The sequence below is a fragment of the Astyanax mexicanus genome, chromosome 15, assembly GCF_023375975.1.
Source record: "Astyanax mexicanus isolate ESR-SI-001 chromosome 15, AstMex3_surface, whole genome shotgun sequence".
Taxonomy (NCBI): domain Eukaryota; kingdom Metazoa; phylum Chordata; class Actinopteri; order Characiformes; family Acestrorhamphidae; genus Astyanax; species Astyanax mexicanus.
The window spans coordinates 40,683,744-40,708,928 of NC_064422.1; the positions used below are offsets into that span (position 1 = coordinate 40,683,744).

Sequence of the window (25,185 nt, forward strand, 5' to 3'; positions counted from 1 at the left end):
TATCAAAAAAGATGCAGAGCTTTCAGACCTCAAACAATGCAAAGAAAACAAGTTCATATTCATAAAGTTTTACGAGTTCAGAAATCAATATTTGGTGTCTTGGCATTTTCTCCTCCACCAGTCTTACACACTGCTTTTGGATAACTTTATGCCGCCACTCCTGGTGCAAAAATACAAGCAGTTCAGCTTGGTTTGATGGCTTGTGATCATCCATCTTCCTCTTGATTATATTCTAGAGGTTTTAAATTTGGTAAAATCAAAGAAACATCATTTTTTAAGAGCTGTAGTTTATTATCAGACAAAAGATAATCTGAGTAAATATAAAAAACAAAACAAAAAGTTTTTTAAATGATAATTTCATTTATTAATGGAAAAAAATCTATTCAAACCAATCTAGCCCTGTGTAAAAAAGGGTTTGTCCACTAAATCTCATAACTTGGTTGTGTCACTCTTGGCAGCAACAACTGCAATGAAGTTTTACTGATAACAAAGAGTCTTTCACATCTCTGTGGAGGAATTTGGTTCCACTCTTCTTTACAGAATTGTTTTATTCAGACAAATTGGAGGGTTTCCAGCATGAATCACCTGTTTAAGGTCATCCACAGCATCTCAATCAGAATAAGTTCTAGCTCTTTTGCCGTACAGAGCCGAGTATATCGTATATCGTGCTGTAGCCTGCTGCTAACCACTGTTATCAATGCTGGAGCAGCATTAGCATTACTCGCAAACCGCGCTAAGTGCTAGTTAGCTCTTTTGCCATTCAGAGGCGAGTATATCAGACTGTAGCTTGCTGATAACCTTTGCTATCACTGCTGGATCAGCATTAGCATTTTTTGCTAACCACGCTAAGTGCTAGTTAGCTCTTTCATCATTCAGAGGTGAGTATATCAGACTGTAGCTTGCTGATAACCTTTGCTCTCACTGATGGAGCAGCATTAGCATTATTTGCTAACTGTGCTACTAACTGTGCTAAGCTTTATTTAGCTCTTTCGTTGTTCAGAGGTGAGTATGTCGGACTGTAGCCTGCTGTTAACCTCAGCTAGCACTGCTGGAGCAGCATTAGCACTACCCTTTAGCATTAGCCTTTAGCATTACTCTTCCGCTGTTTAGAGATAAATATATCAGACTGTAGCCTGTGTGTTTACCGGGTAAAACAAGCTATGTGGGGCAAACCGCTAGCTGATATTGCCCTGGGTTACCGGAAAACTCTATGGCTAGCTTTAGTGCAAATCTGGGAATCTAATCTCATCTTAGTGTAGATAAACTAAAGCGCTTTACTCACCCAAAGAAACAGTTTTCAGGAGAGAAATCTGTGTAGATTAACATCCAGCACTCGTTGAACTTTAAAAATAATGTGCCTTATAATCCGATGTGAGCCTTCTGTATAAAAAAAATAGACCCAAAAATGTACGTTTATTGATCAAAAATATGGTGTGAAAAATATGGTAAATGTTATTTTTGATCAGCAGTGTTTTTGCCTTAGAAATCACCATTTTAACCATTCTTATTGTAATTGCTCACAATTTTATATATGTTTTGCTCATCACGTACACCTCTACATAGCATCTGGTGCCCACCGCTTAGTGTCCTTTTGATAAATGTTAATTACAGAAGACTAATAAAAACTAAAAATCACATTTTCCTAAATAGCAGTAAAAATATGTAATTGAAGATGAGCAGGAGATGATGAGATGATTTAGAGATGTGTGGTGGAGGGTCCGCTCAGTGTGTAAGACCCTTAACTCAGACAGGAAGTGCTCCATCAGAGTGTGTGTGAGAGAGCAGGAAGAGCCGGGTTGTGCTGAAAGTGTCTGGACCAGCAGTGTGTGTATGTGTGGGTGTGTGTGTGTATATGTTGTCACAGCTGAGCCACACACGATAGCAGCAGGCGGGGTCGACACCGAGGCTCTGAGGACCACCAGGCCACTCTGTTGCCAGGGGCCGGCTCCTCCCGGGCCCTCCTCACACAATAGCCTCCTTCTCCCAGAGCTCCCGACTCTCCAAACAGTCCGGCCCACTCACAACCTCTCCGCTGGTGGCATGTTTTCTCTTCAGCCTGAGAAATGGCAGCTGAGGGTCTGCTGCATCCATGAAGGGGTCCAGGGTGGGGGTCTGAAACGGGGTCAGCGCTGAGAACAAGGCCTCCTGTGTACTGGGCACACAAAAACACACACAAGCAGACTTCATTTATTGATAATATTACTAATATTCCAATTATCCAAACAAACAGTGTATATATTTAATTACTAACTCCATTACTAATTATTCTATCAATATTTAGTGCAATACTGTTCCTTACCTGTAACAGGTAGTGGTTTAATTAGGATAATTCACTCGTTTTTCATTTATAAAATATGTTAAAATACGTTTAAACTTTTTTGTTTATAGTGTTTCAATACTTTATTACATTTGCAAGATCAACATATAAAATAATAGTTTTACATAACAATAAAACATAACATTGCAATTTTGTTTTAGTTTTGGTTTTTGCAAGGGGTGGTTGTAAATATGTGAGATGAATCATTTCCATATTATATGTTGATTACACTAATTAAGGCAAGCAGAAGAAGTTTCTTACTGAAAAAAACACTATAAAAAACGATTTTTCCAAGATCTTCAAACTTTAAAATGGGTCAATTTGACCCAGCACATAACAGGAGGGTTAATGCCTGGTGATGCTACACCAATGCAGTGGGTGGGAGTCCAAGAGAGCCTTAGCGGTCCCTATTTGGTGAACCATTAGCCGTGCACCTTGCAGCTTGATTTAGGGCATTTCAGTGTTGTTGCTATCATAATGACAGGAAAAGTACACCTACAAATGTGCAAAAGACATGGGTGTCTTTGGCGTAATGTGAAATAAACCAATCAGCATGTTATTCTAACTTTGGCGGATTGCTATTTTAACGGTGCAGCTACCTGGGCTTGTCCAATACTTCTCTGCAGAGGAAAACTGATCTGCTCGTTTTAAGGTCATTTAATGTTATTTTATTTTGTATTCTGTATATTGTTGATGTAAAAGTTTGATAAAAGGGTTTGTGTACTGCTGTATATTTGTGTAAAATAAGTGGGAGTGTACATGCATTTTCATTGCCAGGATAGCAATAAACATCTGATTGTTGATGTCTGTCTGCATTGTATTCAGTCATTGGTGCACCTGTGTTTTCCACAGAAAAACTATTAAAAGATTAATTAATTAGAAGTTTTTTCTTTAGAGAAATTACAGATGAAGCCAGAGAGCGGTGAGTACTATTTCCTACACCTTCAAACAAAGACTCTTGGAAACTGGTGAAAAAAACTGCTACAGGAAGAGTCACGTCTGGCTGACCCACATGGAAACAGATTTAGCCTTTAGCTCAGCTTAACCTTAAATGGACTTAGTTCCAGTTTCAGCAGAGAAGAGAAGAATTAGAGATCTGATAGAGGTAAAGTGCAGAAATAATAAAGTCATTAATAAGAGAGAGAGAAAATTAAAAGCACTGCTACTGGACTACTAACCAATAGGGGGCGTTCTAAAACTTTTAACCAGTAGTGAACCTTTAAAGGTACCACATCAGTGAGAGTTTTGTACCATTTATTCTGAAAATGTAAGGGTTATTTCATTCTGAACAAATTTACAGTAACCTGACTACAGGATGCAGCACAACATCTGTTTTCCTGCCAGGAGCAACCAATTACTGGGTGAGTTGAGCTGGGTCTATATACTCCTGTGTGGCCTTGCCACCAGTCCAGACCTCCTTCAGTGTGTGTGTAAGAGTGTGTAAGAGCGTGTGAGAGTGTGCGAGAGCGTTAAGTATAAAGTGTTTGGAGACGCACTGGTTTATTGTTCCACCACCTCTAACCTTTCACAAGCCAGCAATTCCAACAGCTCACCAACTTCCAGCAATTGTTCGAGGGCGTTGATTCTGTCTGAGGATGGGAGGGGAAAAAGAGAGAGAGAGAGAGAGAGAGAGAGAGAGAGAGAGAGAGTAAGAGAGAGAGGGAGTGGGTGCAAAGAGGGTGGGGATAGAGGAAGTTTTTGGTTAGAATGTTCAGCCTATTATAGAAAGAAGTGGGTTAAGAGAGTCAGAAGGATAGAAGGAGAAAAAGAGAGGGATAAAGAGACAAAGAGAGAGAGAAAGAAAGGGGGAGAAAGACAAAGGGGTTGAGAGAGAAACAGAGAGAGAGAGAGAGAGCAAGAAAGATAGGGGAGAAAGACAGACAGAGGGGTAAAGAGACAGAGAGACCAAGAGGCAGAGAGAGAGAGAGAAATAGAGGGGTAGAGATACAGAGAGGCCGAGAGGCAGTGAGAGAGATTGACAGAGAGAGAGAGAGCTAGAATAGATAGATAGAGAAAGAGGGAGAGGGAGGGAGAGAGAGAGAGAGAGAGAGGGAGTGGGCACAGAGAGGGTGTGGATACGTTAAGTTTTGGTGAGAATGTTCAGAAAGAAGTGGGTGAAGAGAGAAAGAGAAAGATAGAGGGAAGGAAAGAGAGGGGAAAGAGACAGAAAGAGAGAGAGAGAGAGAAGGAAAGATAGCGTGAGAAACAGAAAGATAGAGAGAGAAGGAAAGATAGCGTGAGAAACAGAAGTAAGTTTTAAGGTTAGTAGATTTTGGAGTTTCCAGAAGTAGCCAAAGCTGGACTTGAACCGAGGACCCCTCCACTGCCGGTGTTGGTATCTACCCTGGGCAGCAGCAGAATGGTCCTAAAGCTGCTAGTGGCCATGCTGCTTCACCCAGCACTCTGCCATGCTGGGCTGAGGGCCAGGGACCCTGATGTGGAGGAGGAGATGCATGTGCTGAGGGACTCGGAGCCAGGCACATTTGGTACAGCTCATTTGCCCGTACCTCATGGGCATCAGCATGGGCATGGGCACCACAGCACAGCTGGACCACTGCAGCAAGCCCAGAGCATTCCACAGAGTCCACTGACCCCAATGAGGGGCAGTTCACAACCGCCTGCACGGACTGGGTGAGTTCAACTGGTTTATTAATAAACTGTGTTTCAAATCAGAGCATAAATTATGTAAAACAGTCACGTTTTATATGACTATTGCATTATGGTGGTCCTAAGTCTGTTACAATAATAATATTATCAACTTATTGTACAATATTACTGATGTGTTTACTCAATAAAAAGAGTCATTCAATGTTTTTTCCAATGAAGGAACACATAATAAATCATGTAGTAACTTAAAATTACTGTTCAACAAACCAAAATACTCTGTGATCCTATATTTAGCTCTTACCTGAGGAGCTGTTAACTCACGATTTCTGAGGCTGGTAACTCTGATAAACTTATCCTGTGCAGCACTGGTAGCTCTTGATCTTCATCTCCTGGGGCAGTCCTGATGAGAGCCAGTTTCATCATAACATTTTTTTCATGGTCTAGTTTGGGACTGCTCTTCATTTCCTAAAGTCATTTTTTCCTTTACTTAGTTGAGTACTTCTTTCTTCTCATAATCTGGATTAGAACATTACTCAAATATTCACTATTCCCTGTATACCTGTAACTCTACCTCTTCACTACTTTACAACTGATGCTCTCAAACACTTTATTAAGAGGCAAGAAATTCAAGTAATTAACTCTTGACGAGTTCAGCACAGCTGTTAACTGAAAGCCTGAATTCCAGGTGACTCTACCTCATAAAGCTGACTGAGAAAACTCAGCAGAAATGTGCAAAAGTGTCTAATCTAAGCAAGAGGAGCTACTTTGAAGTATCTAAAATATAAAACATATTCTAGTTTGTTTAACACGTTTCTTGTTTACCAAATAATTCCATATGTTTTCCTTGAATCATTGTGTTAGAGCCAGGACTACTGGCAGACGGCTGCATGACACGAAACTCCAGCAGCACTATTGTAGTATCTGATCCACCCACTGCCCCACCAGCACAACACACACTAACACCTCATACACCACCACCATGCTAATCAGTGCTAATCACTGCAGTGCTGAGAATCATGACCCACCATATATAAAGCTATATATATATGGAAAAAATAAGAGACCACTTAAAAATGGTTGCCGGTGAATGATCAAACCAAGCCATCACACCAAACTGAAATGTTATCCAAAAGCAGTGTGTAAGACTGATGGAGGAGAACATGACGCCAAGATGCATGATGAAAACTGTGATTAAAAACCAGGGTTATTATTCCACCAAATATTGATTTCTGAACTCTTAAAACTTGAATATGAAATGAATATGAATTTGCATATTTTCTTTGCATTACTTGAGGTCTGAAAGCTCTGCATCATTTCTCATTTTCTGCAAACAAATGCTCTAAATAACAATATTTTTATTTGGAATTTGGGAGAAATTATGTCCGTAGTTTATAGAATAAAACAACAATGTTCATTTTATTCGAACATATATCTATAAATAGCAAAATCAGAGAAACTGACTCAGAAACTGAAGTGCTCTCTTATTTTTTCCAGAGCTATATATATATATAAATATATATATATATATATATATATATATATAATATAAAAGTAACACTGACTCCAGCGGGTTTAATAGTCTGGCCTTGAATTCTAAAGAACTGTCAGAGTGTTTGAGGCTTTTGAGCATTTGGGGGAGATAAGTGTGACTGTTTATTGGGCTTCTACAACACATTCTGTAGGCTTTATGAGTCCCAGCTGGTCTGAACGAACACACACACACACACACACACACACAAACACACACTCAGAAATTGAGCTGCTGTGAGTGATGGGGCACAGAGGAATAAGGTCCGCACTGGGCATGCTCAGTGTGACACAGCGAGGGAGACGCAAAGGGCAATTAGTGATGCAACGTCACTGCGGCTTTGAGTCTGGACCAGCACAGCCTGAGGACGGGTCCCGACAAGCCGGCTGAGGGAGGGTCCGGGGATGAGACGTCTTTAAAGACAGATTAATTGATAAAACGGAGGAGAGATGAAAGAAGTAAAGATTAAAGAGAGGAGGACAGATGAGGGATCTACAGGTGTGGGCAGCTGGAATAAGATAAAGGAATAGAGGACAGAGAAGGGAACAAAGGAAGCAAGAATAGATTATATGTGCAAGAAAGATGATTGTTTAGAGGTAAACAGATAACAGATAGCGATTGGCTAACTCAATGAGATTTATAAGATAAGATCAGGGTCTTGGATTTTTAGTGAGGTTACATTGTTTGTGGGAGAATCAGCAGAAATCTTATTGTTTTGTGATTTATTATCCAAATAAATCAGACAATACACTGTACATCAGCATATTACTCACATTAGTGTAAAGGAACGGCTCAGAAACGTCCCCGTCTGTTTTTATGAGGTTTAAGGTGTTATCTTAGATTCCATCTACCATTCTGCTTTAAGATTTATTACACTACTCACTACTCACTCAGTTGGTTGGTCCTCACTAGCTGCACGAAGAGAATCTCATTGGCTAATTTTTGTTTCTATAAATCACTCTCTGGCCATTTTCCAGCTTATATCTCTTCACTGATCTCAATTAATAATAATACATAATGCTCGGCTGGGATCACTGAATCATTTTAAACTTTTAATTTCTAATCACCTTCGGAAAGCCTATGACTGTTTTGAATGACTTTTTTATTAGTCTTTATTTTCTTTTTTACATTTCTTTTATTTATTTTTGTTTATTTATTATTACTTTTTTATATTTTCATTCTTTTTTTTTAGTTATATTATTCATTTTATCACTTCTTATCATTTTTAACATTTTACTTTACTTTTACTATTATCTACTTACTTATCTTATATTTTATTTATTTAATTATGTGTCAAATTAGTTTTATATGGTATTTTAGAATTTTCTGTTTTACATATATATATTTATTTATTAAATGTTGATTTAAAATGAGTACTTCTTTTATTTTTAAAATTATTTTTTACCATTTAATTTCTTATTATTTCTAAATTATTATTAAATGTGTTCAGTCCCTTTGATGTTATAAATGCTCGGCTGGGATCAGTGAATCATTTTAAACGTTTAGTTTCTAATCACTATCAGAAAGCCTGTGATTGTTTCGAATAACCTTTTTATTAGTTTATCTTTTTTTCTTATTAATTTTATTTATTTTTGTTTATTTATTATTACTTTTATTTTTTTTATTTTAATGTTTTATATTTTCTTCTTTGTTTTTAGTTCTAGTATTCATTTAATCACTTCTTATTATTTTTAACATTTTACTTTACTTTTACTATTATCATTTTACTTATTATATATATATTTTTTTACTTTTTATATGTGTCAAAATAGTTACCAAAAGTACCAATTGGTCTTACACAGTATAATATTCTAAATTTGTAAGACACTGATTTTTGGGTTTTTATTGGCTGTAAGCCATAATTATCAATAATAAAATAAATAAATGCTTAAAATAGATCACATTTTGAACTGAAATATTGAAATAAAGTCACTTTTCAATGATATTCAAATTTTTATGGGATGCACTAACATAACATAGGTTTTAAATTAATTTTGGCAGTTTAAGGGCAAATAAGGACAATTTTCACTTCACAGAAAGTGGTGCATGATGTGCATGAGTGAGTCAGTCAATTTAAGTGGTGTTATTTGTGTGTTTCAGTGCTATCTGTTAAGGAAAAAATGGCTGTAATATGGGACAGTGTGTGGGCGACTATATTAAACTTCCTTCCACTGACAAAGCCCATTGTACTGTGAGAATTCTGCTCGTTTGTGAAGAACACATGTGTGTCCTGACCTAGAAGTAGTGTCTGCTCTGGGAGTGGGGGAGGATTCAGAGAGAGAGAGAGAGATAAATAGATAGACAGAAAGAGCGAGGGAGGCAGATTTACAGGGAAAATATCCCTTTCTTCAGCAAAACACTGCTTTTACAGTCACCTTCCCATGGGCTTTACTGTGACCTACACAAGACCTTACATTTACATTAACAGCCTTTAGCATATTGATCCAAGCAGAGCTCAGTCTGTCCTGTAACATATGGGTTATCTGGTAACATAATGATCATGTATCTGCAAAACGCCAACCAGCGACTTCACAGGAAGAAGAATAAAATCTTAATACATTTCTATTTTTACATTTTCCCTTTTTACATTTTATTAATCTATAGCACATTGTTCAATTGAGGATAATGCCGCTGGATTCAGGGCGTGTTGGTGTGCCTTTGGTATCGTGAGGACACAAAAAAAAAAAACCCTTGCTTGGCTCAAAACACGCAAAAAGCAAGTGCTAATTCTCTTAAGTAATCATGGGTGTATTTATTTATCATTTTGGGCGTAACCTAAAACAAACCAATCAGTGTGCCCGTTGTCATTCCCTCTAAGAGGCAGGTGAGCTCTGACTTTGGGGCGTTCGTATCTTAACAGCGCAGCGCTTTTGTGCGTCTCAGCAGAGACAGATACTGACCTGCGCAACGTTATTTTGTTCTTTATTCTGTTTACTGTTGAGTTAAAAGTCAGGTTTGAGCTATACCTATAGGAATGGACTCTAATGATTGACTGTTGTCAGGGTTTTAATCAGTCAGTGCCGCACCTGTGTTATACATTGCCAAGATAGCAATATGCCAGAAATTTACCTGAACACACCTCACTTCCAGACCACCACACCCATCAGTGTAGATTTATACCTAAACTCTGATACTATTCTAACAGAGTGTGCGCAAGGCGTGAAAATAGACTGTTGACGGGGTGTAAGATAGCAATGAGCATCGCAACGCTCCTTGCACAGGGTGTACGATAGGGCCCACTGAGTCTAACATATTATATTGTCCCTTTTTTCTCTCTCTCTTTTTATCGGATAAAAGACAGAGATACACTAGTTGTGAGGAAAATAAGACCCCCTCTTTAGTTTCTAAAGAAGTGATATAATCTATCCTGTATCTTTAAAGGGAAGGAGGAAAAGACTGGACCCTGAGAGTGCCCATCCTCTAGTGTTTATCTCTCCTGTGTCAGTCCCTGTCCTATCTCAGCGTATCTCAGCGCTCATCTTCCTCCTCCTCTCTGTCTCTTCTTTCTTCTTTCATCCTTTTAATCCAGATTTTCTGTTTTATGTGTGTGTGTGTTGTGGTGGTTTTTCTCACTATGCAGGAACTGGTGTGCGGTGGTTCACCGGCGGGTGGTGACGATGGCAGTGCTGTGTGGAACTGAGACGTACACTCAGAAGACGGTCAACCCATGTAGTAAAGGTGACCCTGACTGCCAGATATACAAGTAAGTCAGTTCAATAAGCCTAAAAACATGAGTGAAAATGGCCGAAAAGTGCCCAGTGTGTTAACATTTTGTGTGGCCACCATTAATTTTCATCTCTCTTGGGCATAAAGTTCACTAGATCTTTACGGGTTGCCACTGGAATCCTCATCCACTGCTCAATTATGACAACACAGAGCTAAAGGAGGGTGTTAGAGACCGTTTTTCTGATTTAGCTATGCCAATAATCCCAACCATACTTTTTAGCTGTACTCGCCCCATCCCTATTAATGGCCTAACACCAGGAGGGTGAAGACTAAAATGACAGGGATTCATATAAGTGATCTGGGGAGGCTTGTTCTGAGTAGAACCCGTCCTGGATAACTGGGGTATGACCTTGGCCATTGTGCTTTATCTCAGTTTTAGGGTGTTATCAATCTTCTACTAGCTTATGCCATCCTCGTGGAGAGCAAAAATTCTATTTCTTACATCCACTGAGAGTTATTTGCCATGAGGTGCCATGTTGAATATCCAGTGGCTGGTATAAGAGAATTTTACCCAAAACAACAAATTGAACAAGTCCTGATAACCATTCACACCTGAGACCTTGTAACGCTAACGAGTCACATGACACCAGGCCACAATTTGGCAACTAAAAAAAGGCCACACACTCTAATATTTGGTTGAACCGCATTTATCTTTGATTGCTTTTACGCATTCACTGTGGCATTGTTTCAATAAGCTTCTGCAATGTCACAAAGATTCTCAATGAGGTTCAGGTCTGGACTCTGTGGTGAACTCTCTCTCAATCCATGTGTGAAAATGATAAATGATGATCTCATGCTCCCTGAACCCTGAACTCTTTCACAATTCCAGCCCCGTGAATCCTGGCATTGTTATTTTGGAATATGGCCGTGCCATCAAGGAAGATAAAATCCATTGATCCAGGAATAACCTGGTCTATATTCAGTATATTCAGGTAGTTAGCTGACCTCATTCTTTCAGCACATACTGTTGCTGAACCTAAACCTGCAGACCAACTGCAGCATCAACTCCACATCATTTACTACTTTTTATCTGTGCTTGTTCTGACTACATATGCTCTGAGCTTGTATATTTCTCTGTTTATATTCAGGTATCAGCTCTCATCACGCCCGGTCTACAGACAGAAGCAGAGGATTTTCACAGCCCTGCACTGGAAGTGCTGCCCAGGTCATGGAGGCCACAACTGTGAAGATACAGGTACACAAATCACAATGCTCTGCACAATAAAAATAAAATAACCTAGTTTGGACAGACCTTAAACTCAGTGTCATTATTCAAAGTAGCTCCTCTTGCTTAGATAGAGACAGTTTTGCACATCTCTGCTGGATTTTCTCAGTCAGCTTTATGAGGTAGAGTCACCTGGAATTCAGGCTTTCAGTTAACAGCTGTGCTGAACTCATCAAGAGTTAATTACTTGAATTTCTTGTCTCTTAATAAAGTGTTTGAGAGCATCAGTTGTTGTAAAGTAGTGAAGAGGTAGAGTTACAGGTATACAGTGAATAGTGAATATTTGAGTAATGTTTTAATACATATAATGGCACAAACTACACAACTAAGTAAAGAAAAAAGGTCAGTCAATCTGAAAAAGTTCAAGAACTTTAAAAGCATCCTCAAGTGTAGTCGCAAAGACCATGAAAAATGTAATGATCAAACTGGCTCTCATTAGGACTACTCCAGAAAAAGAAAAGCAAGTTCATCAGAGTTATCAGCCTCAGAAACCACATGTTAACAGCTTTTTTGGTTTGTTTAACACTTAAGTTTACTACGTGTATATATGTATATATACACATATTACTAATGAAGTGATTCACCCTTGTTAAACTGTTGGCAAATGCAAATCTGGCTGATTCCCATATTACACTCTGCAACCGGGGTGTCAAATGAGAGTATCTGAGTGGTTTTTGCTATCTGGGTTGGAGATTCAATTTGTAATGTTTTAGTATCTCCTTATTCATAGAGATAGGAGGCTGGACTTGTAATAATGGAGATAATTGCCTGAAAGCAATGCTAAGATTGCCATAGTGAATGGATTAGCCTATGCTAACAGAATTGTTGCAGTTTATGACATATGGTCTGGGCACTGCAGGCTTCCACTTCTTCAAGCTCTGCAGCAATGCTGGCAGCATTCAATCATCGATTTTTTTAAAGCAAACCTCTGGTGGTTTTAAAGTCAATCTTATTTAATGGACCCTGGGGAGGCCTGATCTGAGGAAAACCCATTCTGGAAAACTGCTGTATGACCTTAGCCTTCGTGATTTATCTCAGTCTAAAGGTGTTGTCAATCTTCTTATAGCCTTGGCCTTCTTTACAGAGAGCAACAATTCTGTTTCTCACATCCTCTGAGAGTTCTTTGCCATGAGGTGCCATGTTGAATATCCTATGGACAGTATGAGAGGGTATTGAACCCAAAAACAAAAGTTTCCAGTATTTTGGTCCCTCATAATTCATAGAGATGAAAGGCTAGTCTCGTATAAATAGAAATAATGGCGTCACAGGACTGCAAAGATTGCCACCGTGAAGGACTTTGCTTGTGTAGATAGTGAGCTACAAAATGATAAAACTGATTATCTTGTGCAGTTATGATGTCTTTGACCACACTTTCTATCTATAAACCTTACAGAAGAAGAAACTCAGTCCAGTAAGGAGCACACCCAGAACACCCAGAACGACAACCATTCTGGAGAGGACGACTCAGGCAAGTGTTCAACTGAGTGTTAAAATTTCATACCGAAATGCACCGACAAAAATTTGTTAGTACAACTAACTACTGAAATAAAAAAATAAAAAAATGAGTGCCCATTTTCGATACTTTGCATGGATGTGTTAAATGCGGAGAATGCACACAGCGAGGTAAACAAAACCACGACACCGTCCAAGTGCACAGAAACGTAGATCATTCAAATTGTCTCACTCTCACATTCTCTCGCTCACTCTCACTCACTCTTGCTGTCTCTCGCTCATTCACTTGCACTCTCTTGATCACTCACTCACTCACGCTGTCTCTCTCTCACTCACTTGTGCTGTCTCTCTCACTCTCACCCGTGCTGTTTCTCGCTCATTCACTTGTGCTCTATCTCGCTCACTCTCACTCACTCGTGCTGTCTCTCGCTCACTCTCACTGTTTCTCGCTCACTTACTCGCACTGTCTCTCGCTCACTCTCACTCACTCTTGCTGTCTCTAGCTCACTCACTCGCGCTGTCTCTCATTCCCTCACTCGTGCTGTCTCTCGTTCACTCGATATCTCTCGCTGACTTGCTTTTTCTTGCTAATTAGTGCTGTTTCAAGCTCACTCTCATGCACTTGCTCTGTCTCACACTTACTCACTGTCTCTCGCTCACTCACTTGTGCTGTCTCTTATGTATTCACTCTTTCAGGCACTGTCTCACTAGCTTTCTCTCGCAATGTCTCTTGCTCACTTGCGATGTCACTCACTCATGCTGTCTCTCGCTCACTCGCACTCTCTCCCTCACTCGCGCCATCTCTCATTTGCTCACTTGTGCCGTCTCTTACTCACTCATGCTGTCTCTCGCTTACTTGTGCTGTCTTTTGCTCACTCACTCGTTCTGCCTCTCACTTGTTCACTCATGCTTTCTCTCGCTCACTCTCTCTTGCACTTTCTCACTCACTCGTGCTGTCTCTCGCTCACTCTCTCTTGCACTTTCTCACTCACTCGTGCTGTCTCTCGCTCTCTCTCTCTTGCGCTGTCTCACTCACTCGTGCTGTCTCTCGCTCTCTCTCTCTTGCACTGTCTCACTCACTCGTGCTGTCTCTCGCTCACTCTCTCTTGCACTGTCTCACTCACTCGTGCTGTCTCTCGCTCACTCTCGCTTGCACTGTCTCACTCACTTGTGCTGTCTCTCGCTCACTCCCTTTTGCACTGTCTCACTTACTCGCACTGTGTCTCTCTTGTGCCGTCTCTCATTTGGTCTCTCTCTCTCTCACTCACTCGCTCTCTTGCTCTCTCTCTCACCCACTTGCGCTGTCTCTCACTCACTCATGCTGTCTCACTCTTAACTCTAAGTGATTAACACACTAAAATAAATATAATTTAATCTAATTCTGATATTTCTTAACAGAATTCTTAAAAATTAAAATGCATCCAGCAGTATGCTTATGGGGAAAACATTTGTAGCTCAAGCAGTTAAACTAATGCAGTGGTTTTTGTTCTTAATAAAGCGGCACAAACAAAATGCTCCTCTCCTGGTGACAGTGTCAGCATGAAATTATTAATGTCGGCTGTAAAATAAATGCGATGTGTGAAGATATTTATGATATATTTTTGGGTATCGGTATCAAATTCAGGGTATTGTATTGATATCTAATTTTTTAAAACTTTACCCAGAATTAGTGTCCAGTGTTTGTAATGGGCAGGGCTGGTCTCACCTTTGACCTCTAACCCATAATACCTCACCCCTCATTCCTCTTTTACTTCTTCCCTCTGCTCTCCACAAACAGAGGAAAGACCCAGAAAGCTTTGGGCAGCGTGAGAGCTGCGAGTGTCCTTAAACAGGAAAGGGAGGGTACACTGCTGCTCCGGGTATTTAGAGCTACTGAGGCCTGAGCAAACATAACGATCATACTTAAGAAAAAATAATAAAGACTCACAAAGGCATCGCTGTGGTTTTAACAGACTGAAAATATCTGTAACTGGATGAGATTTTTATAACTGGAATAACAATTATTAGAAAAAAAAAACATCTCCTGTTTAAAAATTAATGACCAGAATGGCCTTTACTCCTCTGTTCCCTGGGTGGGATCTGTGTGAACACGAAATACCACCAATAACTGCCCACCTGATCCTTTTTAAAAACAGCCAGTGTTTATATAGTACCTTAAAACAAATCACTGCTGATAAAATAACTTCTTATAATATACAAATACAACTAAAACTACAGTAACAGGCACTATATTAGATTCTATTTTATACTGGTCCAAAATACAGTGTAAAAGTTATAGGATAGGATTTTTCAGATTATCAAACACAAGCCTCTTAACTTTAATATCAAACTTTAACTTTAGAGTAATAATTAAATTAAAATACTTATACTTATTAAAGAGAAAAAAAAACTATCCAAACCTTTTAAGACCTGCAGTTCTTTAAATGTTGTTCTGGGTTCTTTTGGGACCTCCTGGATGAGTTGTTCATGCCCTTTTGGAGTAATTTTGTTCGGTCGGCCGGTCACTCCTGGGAAGGTTCACCACTGTTCCATGTTTTCTCTATTAGTGAATAATAGTGAATCACTGTGGTTCTCTGGAGTCCCAAAGATTTAGAAATGACTTTATAACCTTTTCCAGACTGATAGATGATCAATGACTTTGTTTTCTCATCTGTTTTTGAATGTTTTCTTCAGATGGGGGTATAATAATAATAATGTGCTGCTTTTTGAGATCTTTTATCTGCTTCATGTTGTCAGACAGGTTCTATAGCTATAAGTGATTTCTTGATTCTACAGGTCTGGCATTAATCAGGCCTTGTTGTGGTTAGTAGTTAAATTGAACTCAGCTTTCCAAAAAAGTGTGATTAATCACAGTTAATTTACAGTTTCCCAGACGGGGCTTAGACTTGGACTTGAACTACACATTAAGCATTTTGAATGGAGATTTTTTTATTAAAAGGAAAATACGTTTGGCTTAATCCCTGACCCAAAACATTTCCAAGTCATTTTGAGCATTTCTATTGCTCCATTCATCCCAAAATTTTCACATAATATAAAGAACAACTGTCAAATTCACATAATAATTATGAGCAAAAATGTATGTAATTTTTTTGTATGACAGCAACAATATACTGGATACTTATCGCAGTCTGGTCTGTTTAAAAGTTTGAGAATTCACTTTAAGATGTATGTTGTAAGTATAGCCTAAACCAAAATGACACTTCTTTGTTTTACATCTATTTTTTATTATTTATTTTAAAAATGTATATCATGCATTTTAGGATGAGCAAATATATTTTCATTAACGCAGTACAGATTTATTTACTAAAACCCATAAGTAACTAAGCAACCGTGGCACTATATGACATATAATATTAACATCCTAATGTCTTAATATACAGGGGTTGGACAATGAAACTGAAACACCTGTCATTTTAGTGTGGGAGGTTTCATGGCTAAATTGGAGCAGCCTGGTGGTCAATCTTCATTAATTGCACATTATTACACCAGTAAGAGCAGAGTGTGAAGGTTCAATTAGCAGGGTAAGAGCACAGTTCTGCTCTAAATATGGCAATGAACACAACATTATGGGTGACATACCAGAGTTCAAAAGAGGACAAATTGTTGGTGCACGTCTTGCTGGAGCATCTGTGACCAAGACAGCAAGTCTTTGTGATGTATCAAGAGCCACGGTATCCAGGGTAATGTCAGCATACCACCAAGGAGGACCAACCACATCCAACAGGATTAACTGTGGACGCTGTAAGAGGAAGCTGTCTGAAAGGGATGTTCGGGTGCTAACCCGGATTGTATCCAAAAAACATAAAACCACGGCTGATCAAATCACGCAGAATTCAATGTGCACCAAAACTCTCCTGTTTCCACCAGAACTGTCCGTCACCACAATACATTATTGTGCTCTAAAACCAGGTGTTTCAGTTTTATTGTCCAACCCCTGTATATTAAGATAAGCAAATATTCTACAGTTTATTTAACTATTTATTTAAAACCCTTTTAGAGCTCTTCTCTGTACAGAATAATACTACTTCTGCCTCCTATTTTTGGGGTAGTGATTACTGTTTCTTTTACTAATCTAAAAAAATGAAACATCCTATTAATATTCCCTCTGATTTTTGATATTTTGCCAACTTTTAAAAACTATTGTTTATTTTAATCCCAGCAACCCAGCCCTGTGTGCCTGGACTCATTTTTAAACGTAATTTTGTCCATCTTCCTGTTCTCACTCCCACTCATCATACTTCCTCCCTGTAGGTGGTGAAGAGACTGACCTGCTGGAGGATGGAAGCTGGGATAATGGTCCAGTTCAGCCGCCTCCCAGCGTCCCACTGTTTCCTGTTCCAGGGAACGTTGGTGAGAAATCTATTTACATGCAGGCACTGACCTAAGCATAATAAATAAACATTTCGTGCACGAACTGCATTTAAAGTAACTACAGTGGGGTAATGTGCAATTCACACCATACTGACAGAGACAAAAAAACAAACAAAAAAAACTTTAGCAAAACTTTGTTCACTATTTACATTTAGAATTTAAATCTGAAATACAATCTAAGAAAGAAATAATCATACATTGAACTAAAATAAAAATCTTTTTACACTGAGAAGGTTTTTATATTACCTTTTCAAAGTGCAGAAGTATCATGCACTAGGACTAGCACCTCACGCACAGAGGATTTCTATTTTTCATAAAACATGACTGAGGAGCTCAATCTCAACACTCACTCCCGTTACCTAAATTAATTCTTAGATCTTATTTGATTATTTTCAAAAAATCACTAGAATGTGCTCAGTGTCCTGATGCTATTAGCATAGCTGCCATTTAGCTATTGTTCATGTTTTTGCAATTCTATGCTAAAAAACATATTCCTGTTACTTTCGTCCCTGTTACTCAAAACATGAAAAGTAACAGGAGTGAGTGCCATTAACAGGAGTGATTTTTTTTGTCGTAAATATCAATAATTTAAACATGCATTTCTTTAAAATGAAGCCTTTCTTGAGAGAAAAACAAAGAAATATATTAATGAAAGTTATTTTAAAGTGGTAAATCCATTAAGGACAAAAGAAACTAAACTTACAGCTAAAGAAACATTATATTCATACTGACCTATTAATGTACTGTTTTCAGGTTCTGGTGGAACAATCCCTCCCACTGGTTCTCTGCCGTTCATGGACTCGGTCACTCTCTTGACGGTCCATAAAGTCTTTGCAGCTGTGATGACCCACCTTCAGCCAGTGCTGGACGGCTTTAATCACACTCTGCAGCATCTGTCCAGCGAGGTCAAGGATCTGTCCATGGATCTGCAGAAGCTGAAGCATGAGAAGAAAGAGCATCTATTCAACAATAGACAGACTCACACTGGAACAATAGAGGAAAAGCTGGAGGACAACAGCCTTCAGATACGCCAGATACAGTCCCAACTCCACTTACAGCAAAAACAGGTAGAGGAGACAATAGAGTTCCAGCAACAGCAGCTACAGCAGAACCTGATGAGCCTAGAGGACAATATTGACCTTCGAATGAACCGGAGTCATGAGGGTCTACAGGTAACCAATCATTAAACACCTTTAGAGACAGGGGTTGGACAATGAAACTGAAACACCTGTCATTTTAGTGTGGGAGGTTCCATGGCTAAATTGGAGCAGCCTGGTGGCCAATCTTCATTAATTGCACATTATTGCACCAGTAAGAGCAGAGTGTGAAGGTTCAATTAGCAGGGTAAGAGCACAGTTTTACTCAAAATATTGCAATGCACACAACATTATGGGTGACATACCAGAGTTCAAAAGAGGACAAATTGTTGGTGCACGTCTTGCTGGAGCATCTGTGACCAAGACAGCAAGTCTTTGTGATGCATCAAGAGCCACGGTATCCAGGGTAATGTCAGCATACCACCAAGAAGGACCAACCACATCCAACAGGATTAACTGTGGACGCTGTAAGAGGAAGCTGTCTGAAAGGGATGTTCGGGTGCTAACCCGGATTGTATCCAAAAAACATAAATCCACGGCTGATCAAATCACGCAGAATTCAATGTGCACCTCAACTCTCCTGTTTCCACCAGAACTGTCCGTCACCACAATAAATGATTGTGGTCTAAAACCAGGTGTTTCAGTTTTATTATCCAACCTCTGTATATAAGAAAAAAAATGCTGTGTTCAGACTTTTTGCTAATCTAATCCAAACCGTATTTGTAGATACTTTTAAATGTTTTTTTTGTTTGTTTTTGTAAAACCTTAAACTCTGAACCAGGTTCATGTTTACTGTATTTGAACTAGTTAGTTTGAAAAAGGCTAAAAAAAAATAAGAGGAGTACTTTGGGGCACTGGGTGATGTATGGGTTTAAAGGCAGGGCACAAGGAAGAACTGATTGGCTGAGCTGCAGCAGTGTGACTCTGATAGCAGTGAAATGTCTGGATGTCGTAAGCAGGGGAGCGGTATTATTAATTGTCTGATCTGCATTTTGTGATGTCTCTGCGTACCAAAGTACACAGAAACATCATCCACGCCTATAACACAGTTGAACCTGAGAGGGTGCTGCAGAGGCAGAAAATACCACAATAAAAGCATTTTTTAGGAAATGTTTGTAAAAAAAAAAATAAATAAGCAGGACTGATATGTTTCATTACTTTAAGGGAACACATTTCAGCTATTAATGAAAAAATATGGTTTAGGGTTTAGTGGCTCTTTAAAGAGCAGATAAACTAGGAGAAGGAAGCAGATAGATGAAAAAAAATGGAGACTTATAATAGCTATGGCATGTTTAGCCCCCTTTACAGAGCATTGAAGTAAAAGTGCGTTGTGTTAAAAAAAACATATTCATAGAAAATTTGTCAGTCTGTGTTAATCGGCCTTAAATAGGATTTTTGTCATATCTGTAAATAATCTGTATATTGCACAGCCAAAACATATACTGTATATATACTTCTAACCAACATTGTGGCTGTTCATCCGGGCAAACTAATTTACAAACATATATACCATAGTACCATTCAAGAGTTAAGACACGTCTCATTTTCTTTATTTTTTAATTCGTTTATTTTCTACATTGGAGATTAATATTAAACACATGAAAACAATTAAGTGACAAACATGGAATTATCTAGTAAACAAAACATTGCATGTCCTCCACAATCCCCAGACCTAAACCCAACTAAGATGGCGACGAGCTAGGATGAGCTGTGTTCCTGGATATATATATATGTATATATATGTATATATATACATATATATACATATATATATATATATATAGAGATCATTGGCGATTGCTCTAAGACTGCAAGGGAAGCTCAGCTTCCCCTAAAATGTAAAACAATAAGTGATTAAATATATACTGTTGTGTGTACATGTCACTGATTAAATATGCACTACAACGCGCTGAACTTAGTTCAGAATCAGCTTCTTATCACTGGTAACACCGCGGCTTTCCTCTCACTCATTCCCGCAGCTTCACAGCGCTGCTTTAAACAGTGCACAGACTTCAATAGAGGAGCAAAGCGCGCGGCCAAACCAGACGAGTCATTGGATAAATGCTGGCTTTTGTCCCGCCCATCGGATGCTCAGAGTCTCTGGGGGTCTATGGGGCAGTGGGCTGGCCTCGGCCGGCCCGACGCTCAGCTTCTGCGTGATGATTGGATGATCTGTCTGAGGCGGAGTCCCTTTTTGATTGACAGTGAAATGAGCGAATCAGCGACCTTTTAGTGTAAAACTCTGTGATGGGAGCATTTTCATTCTGTTCTGAGTTGAACCGGAGACTTTCCTAATCCTTATAGCGCCATTTTCTTTATTAAAAACGACTAGCAACAAATCCAGCTTCTATTTCTGGTGCTTTTCTGTAGCTACTTGTGTTTGGAGACTGACTTCTGTACTGTTGTCCATGCCTCTTGATGAAACCATCTCAGGACATAAATGAACAGGGGCCAAGTAGTAAGTATTGTGTTATCATTAAAAATAATTTAAATAATTTAAATTAATAAAGGGATTATTTAAAGAAATTAAAACTGTGTGAAATAAATTTACGTGCATTTTTTCCTTTACCAACTTTAAAGATTTTGCGTATTTTTTTTTTTTTTACTGATCATTTTATGTTTATTCATGTCATAGCGTCTTTTTAATTTAATTGTTCAATGTAAAGAATGGGTACCTTTTTGTTGTGTAGTGAAAACTTGAAAATAATGCCTTTTTTTTTTTTTTACAAAAAAAAAAATCTTAGGGAGAGTAGAATTTACGCATAAATAAAACTACATATGTTAAGATGTAGGCCGAAATTGAGCTTCCCCTCCTTGAAAGACCAGCATCCGCCACTGATAGAGACAGAGAAAGAGAGAGAAAGAGCAGTTCAAAGTTTTAAAATAGATAATGGCTTTAATATAGTATTTTTTGTTAATTTATTTAGTCATATGCATGTTTAGGAGTATTTTATCAATGCTTAGTACATCCTTTTGTTATTAAAATTTCCAAATATGTATAATTATATTGATTACAACTCATTTATATGTTTTTCCGGTGTAATGGTGAATAAATAATGCATATTTGGCAGTGCTGAATCGATGTTTATGGTTCGACTGAGTGCTCTGTTTCAGGGAAGGAGTCAACAAAGATGTTCTTTAAACTTGTTTGTTAATTTTCTCTTCGGAAGCTCTTTGGGAAACACTCGCAGAACTGGCTCGTTCTTTTATCACGTCGTTCGTTAGTGTGTTCGTTATTCGCTAAGATTAATCGTTTTTGGGAAATCCACCCCTGGTTATAAAAGAAACAAATCCGATATACCTGCAGTCTGAACACAATCTGAGCCTTTTATTTGGTTTCCTTTTCTCACCATTTTTAAAATACCTTCTGTTGTTGTTATTGTTCTTGCACCATCATTATAGGTGAGTCTGCAGTCTCTACGTCAGTCAGTGGAGGAGATCAGACGTAGTCAGCAAAATCTGGAGGAAGTAATGGAGGCAGAATATGCTCCCTCAGCTCGTGTGAGTGAAGGCCCGCCAGCACCGGTGTCTGGCATGTGGGAGGCCATCAGTAGATTGGACCAGAAAGTGCTGAATAACACTGCACAGCTCAGTGCCTTGTCTGAGAACTCCACGCACTTGATGAACGCTGCCCAGAAGTTGGACCACTGCCTGCAGAACCTGAGCACGAGACTGGATGGGGTCAGCCGAAGCTCGGAAATTCATTTTGCGGAAACTGGGCTGGAATTGGAGGCGACTAAAGTGGCTGCGATCAAAAGCATCAACGAGTTAGCGGCTAATCTCAGCAGCCAGGAGAGACATCTGCGGGAGCTTGAACTTTACTTGGACAGTATCTATCAGCAAGTCCAATCAAGAAATGACCAAACCACCAACACAGTTGCAGAGGATTGCAGCTGTCAAGAAATTCAAGAATCGTTGATTTTGTTGGAACTGAAGGTGGCCAATGTGACCGACCTGGCCAAAGAAAACCAATACGCCCTGGAAGATGCAGAGGCCAAGAAGAACCAAGGCCTGTCAAGTCCTTGGGCCATGCAAGTGGAAGATCTTCATCAAGCCTTGTTGAGCGTGAAGGAATCGTTGGCATTTGAGCAAGCGAAGAGCAGGACTCTTAATGAAGACTTATCCCAATTGAAAGGCTCGCTCTTGGGAAGCCAAAGGGAGATACTTGAGCTCAACGAGAGTTTTGGTGTCAAAGCTACTGAGATTAAACACCTCTCTGCATCTTTCTCGTCCCTACTCAAGGATGCGATACGTCACTCTGAGGTTCTGGAGATACTTTTAGGAGACGAGGTCATGGAGTTCTCAAGCTGGTCCAATAACCAGCAGAAAGAGCTGTCCATTCCAGTTCTACTGCAGAGATTAAAGCTCATGCAAGACCAGATGGAAACCCATGAGATTAGCCTGGAATCGTTGAGAATAAAGCAGAAAAGACCTGAAAAAGATCATCACCAGATGACCAGCGATGACCCGGTGGCATTCTCAGATTGGGGCCTCATTGACAACCAAGGAAGGAACGTTGAAGATCATCATGAAGATCACTACGTACCGCTGAGTCCCGCCCTCGAAGAAGATAATGATGACGACGGCGGGGACTACTCAGTCAGCGACTTCTGGAGTTTGGGAAGGGAAGTGGAGGAGCTGGCGAACAGGATCATTCAGATAGAACAGAAACCCTGCAACTGCACTGCCGACCCCGGTGGCTCAGTGGAAGAACTGCAGGCGGAGGTCGCCTCCCTACGACAGGATCTGGGGGATCATCTGAGAATCTTCCAGAATTTGTTCAGCCACACAGAAGAGCTGGCCAGGGCTTCCCACAGCCTTAACTTGGAACAGCTGTGGACGATGCTTTCCAGGAAGGACAGGAAGAAAAAGAAAGGGCAGACTGTGAAGGAGAAAGGAGTGGAGTCGAGTGGAATACGCAAGAAAAGAAGCATTGGAAAAGGTAATTTGCCAAGTTTTCATTAGTTCAATAGAATAGTGTAATAGAATGGGTTTGCCAGTACTCAGGGGGCAAGGAGGGGGGCAAACGCCACCCCTTGTGACCCTATGTTTGAATAAATGGTTGCTAAAGTGACAAAAACGAGAAAAAAGACAAAGCGCCATATTGACTGCCCTTAAGATAGGACAAAAAACAGAAAAAAAGAGAATAGGGCCCTTTCTTGCAATACATTATGATTATGTGCCCACCAAATTAAGAAAGTACAGCTCAGAAAAAATATGAGACCACATAAAAATTAGATGAGTTTCTTTGATTTTATCAAATTGAAAACCTCTGGAATATAATCAAGAGGAAGATGGATGATCACAAGCCATCAAACCAAACTGAACTGCTTGAATTTTTGCACCAGGAGTAAAGCAGCATAAAGTTATCCAAAAGCAGTGTGTAAGACTGGTGGAGGAGAACATGATGCCAAGATGCATGATAAAAACTGTGATTAAAAAACAGGGTTATTTCACCAATTCATTTCTGAACTCTTAAAACTTTTTATGAATATGAACTTGTTTTCTTTGCATTATTTGAGGTCTGAAAGCTCTGCATCTCTTTTGTTATTTCAGACATTTCTCATTTTCTGCAAATAAATGCTCTTAATTACTATATTTGTATTTAGAATTTGGGAGAAATGTTGTCTGTAGTTTATAGAATAAAACAACAATGTTCATTTTACTCAAACATAAACCTATAAATAGCAAAATCAGAGAAACTGAATCAGAAACTGAAGTGCTCTCTTATTTTTTTCCAGAGCTGTATGTCGAGTTACATCACATGTCAATTAAAATAATTTTAGAAATTTAAAAATAGATCAAGCACATTTTAATCAAATGGCAATATTTACTAAAAACATCCACCCTGTGATTGTCTATCCTGTCCTACAGGGAGGACAAATGCATAAGTGAAAATGCAAATATAAAGTGGTGAATGTGGAGAAAATATGATTTCTTTGTAGTTTAAGGCTTTTAAATATGATAAATTATCAAATAATTCACTTTTTTTCTTAGGGACAATGGCACAGTATTTTGATAATGACCCATATGGTGCATCATATATTTTTCCATCTCTGGTGGCCCCATGTTATGTACTAGGTGCCCTTTTTTCTATTTTAGTCCCCTGCCTTTTAAACAGCCTCAAAAAGTCCAAAAACATTTAAATAGAATTTTACATTAACATTTTGCAAGACTGACCTCTTCTGGACAATATGGAGAATGCGTGCGAATATGCCACAATCATTTTGATTTTTTAACCCTCCTCTTATGTTCAAATTTACTTAAATTAACAAACATAAAAATTTTATGTTTGCAGTCAATTTGAACCCAGCAATTTTAAACTACAGGAAATTATTATATAATAATACATTTTTACATTTTTACCCAAGTTTCTTTCACATGCTTTTTTTTACTTTTTGACCAGTCAAATAGCCTTTTTAAGAAATTTCAGAATACGTGAAATGTGACTATGGAGAAATAGGCACATCACCATAAAATCTCAATCATTTACCTTAAATTGAGATCTTACTGGTATTTTCTTGAGAAAGATAGATCACACAGAGCACATAGAGAACCGGTTTAGAAGCTGCAGTATAAACGGTTTATACCGTTATGTTGTGTGAACTATTAATATGTTTGTAGGGACAATATATTCCTCCACAGAATGAGAAATATTAGGTTCTTGTGAAAATTATGTTTTCCCTGAAACCCCCGCCCCCCTGTTACATGAACTATCAGTGGTTCTTACACTAATTACAGTTATAGTTATTTTAGGGCTCTACAAATTTTTTGAAGATTATAAAATTGCATGTTAAAGTGACCTTCATTATATATATATATATGTATATATATATATATATATATATATATATATATATAT

At 38.8% G+C, this 25,185-nt stretch overlaps 1 protein-coding gene and 1 long non-coding RNA gene across 2 annotated transcripts in view; one reads left to right on the plus strand and one right to left on the minus strand.

Moving 5' to 3' along the window:
* LOC111192625 (uncharacterized) overlaps nucleotides 1-25,185 on the minus strand; it is a 25,830-nt gene continuing 645 nt past the window's right edge. The window contains exons 2-4 of the long non-coding RNA XR_007424415.1: nucleotides 17,959-18,161; nucleotides 17,124-17,187; nucleotides 1-2,152 (exon numbers count right to left, since the gene is read on the minus strand). This is a non-coding gene — a long non-coding RNA (uncharacterized LOC111192625). The remainder of the gene's footprint in view (nucleotides 2,153-17,123; nucleotides 17,188-17,958; nucleotides 18,162-25,185) is intronic.
* The window catches only part of mmrn2b (multimerin 2b), a 25,582-nt gene continuing 4,138 nt past the window's right edge, over nucleotides 3,742-25,185 (plus strand). The window contains exons 1-7 of the mRNA XM_007239985.4: nucleotides 3,742-4,948; nucleotides 10,033-10,155; nucleotides 11,267-11,373; nucleotides 12,797-12,871; nucleotides 17,107-17,205; nucleotides 17,980-18,398; nucleotides 21,726-23,265. Of these exons, the coding sequence (XP_007240047.3) occupies nucleotides 4,677-4,948; nucleotides 10,033-10,155; nucleotides 11,267-11,373; nucleotides 12,797-12,871; nucleotides 17,107-17,205; nucleotides 17,980-18,398; nucleotides 21,726-23,265 (2,635 nt within the window). The 5' untranslated portion in view covers nucleotides 3,742-4,676. The remainder of the gene's footprint in view (nucleotides 4,949-10,032; nucleotides 10,156-11,266; nucleotides 11,374-12,796; nucleotides 12,872-17,106; nucleotides 17,206-17,979; nucleotides 18,399-21,725; nucleotides 23,266-25,185) is intronic.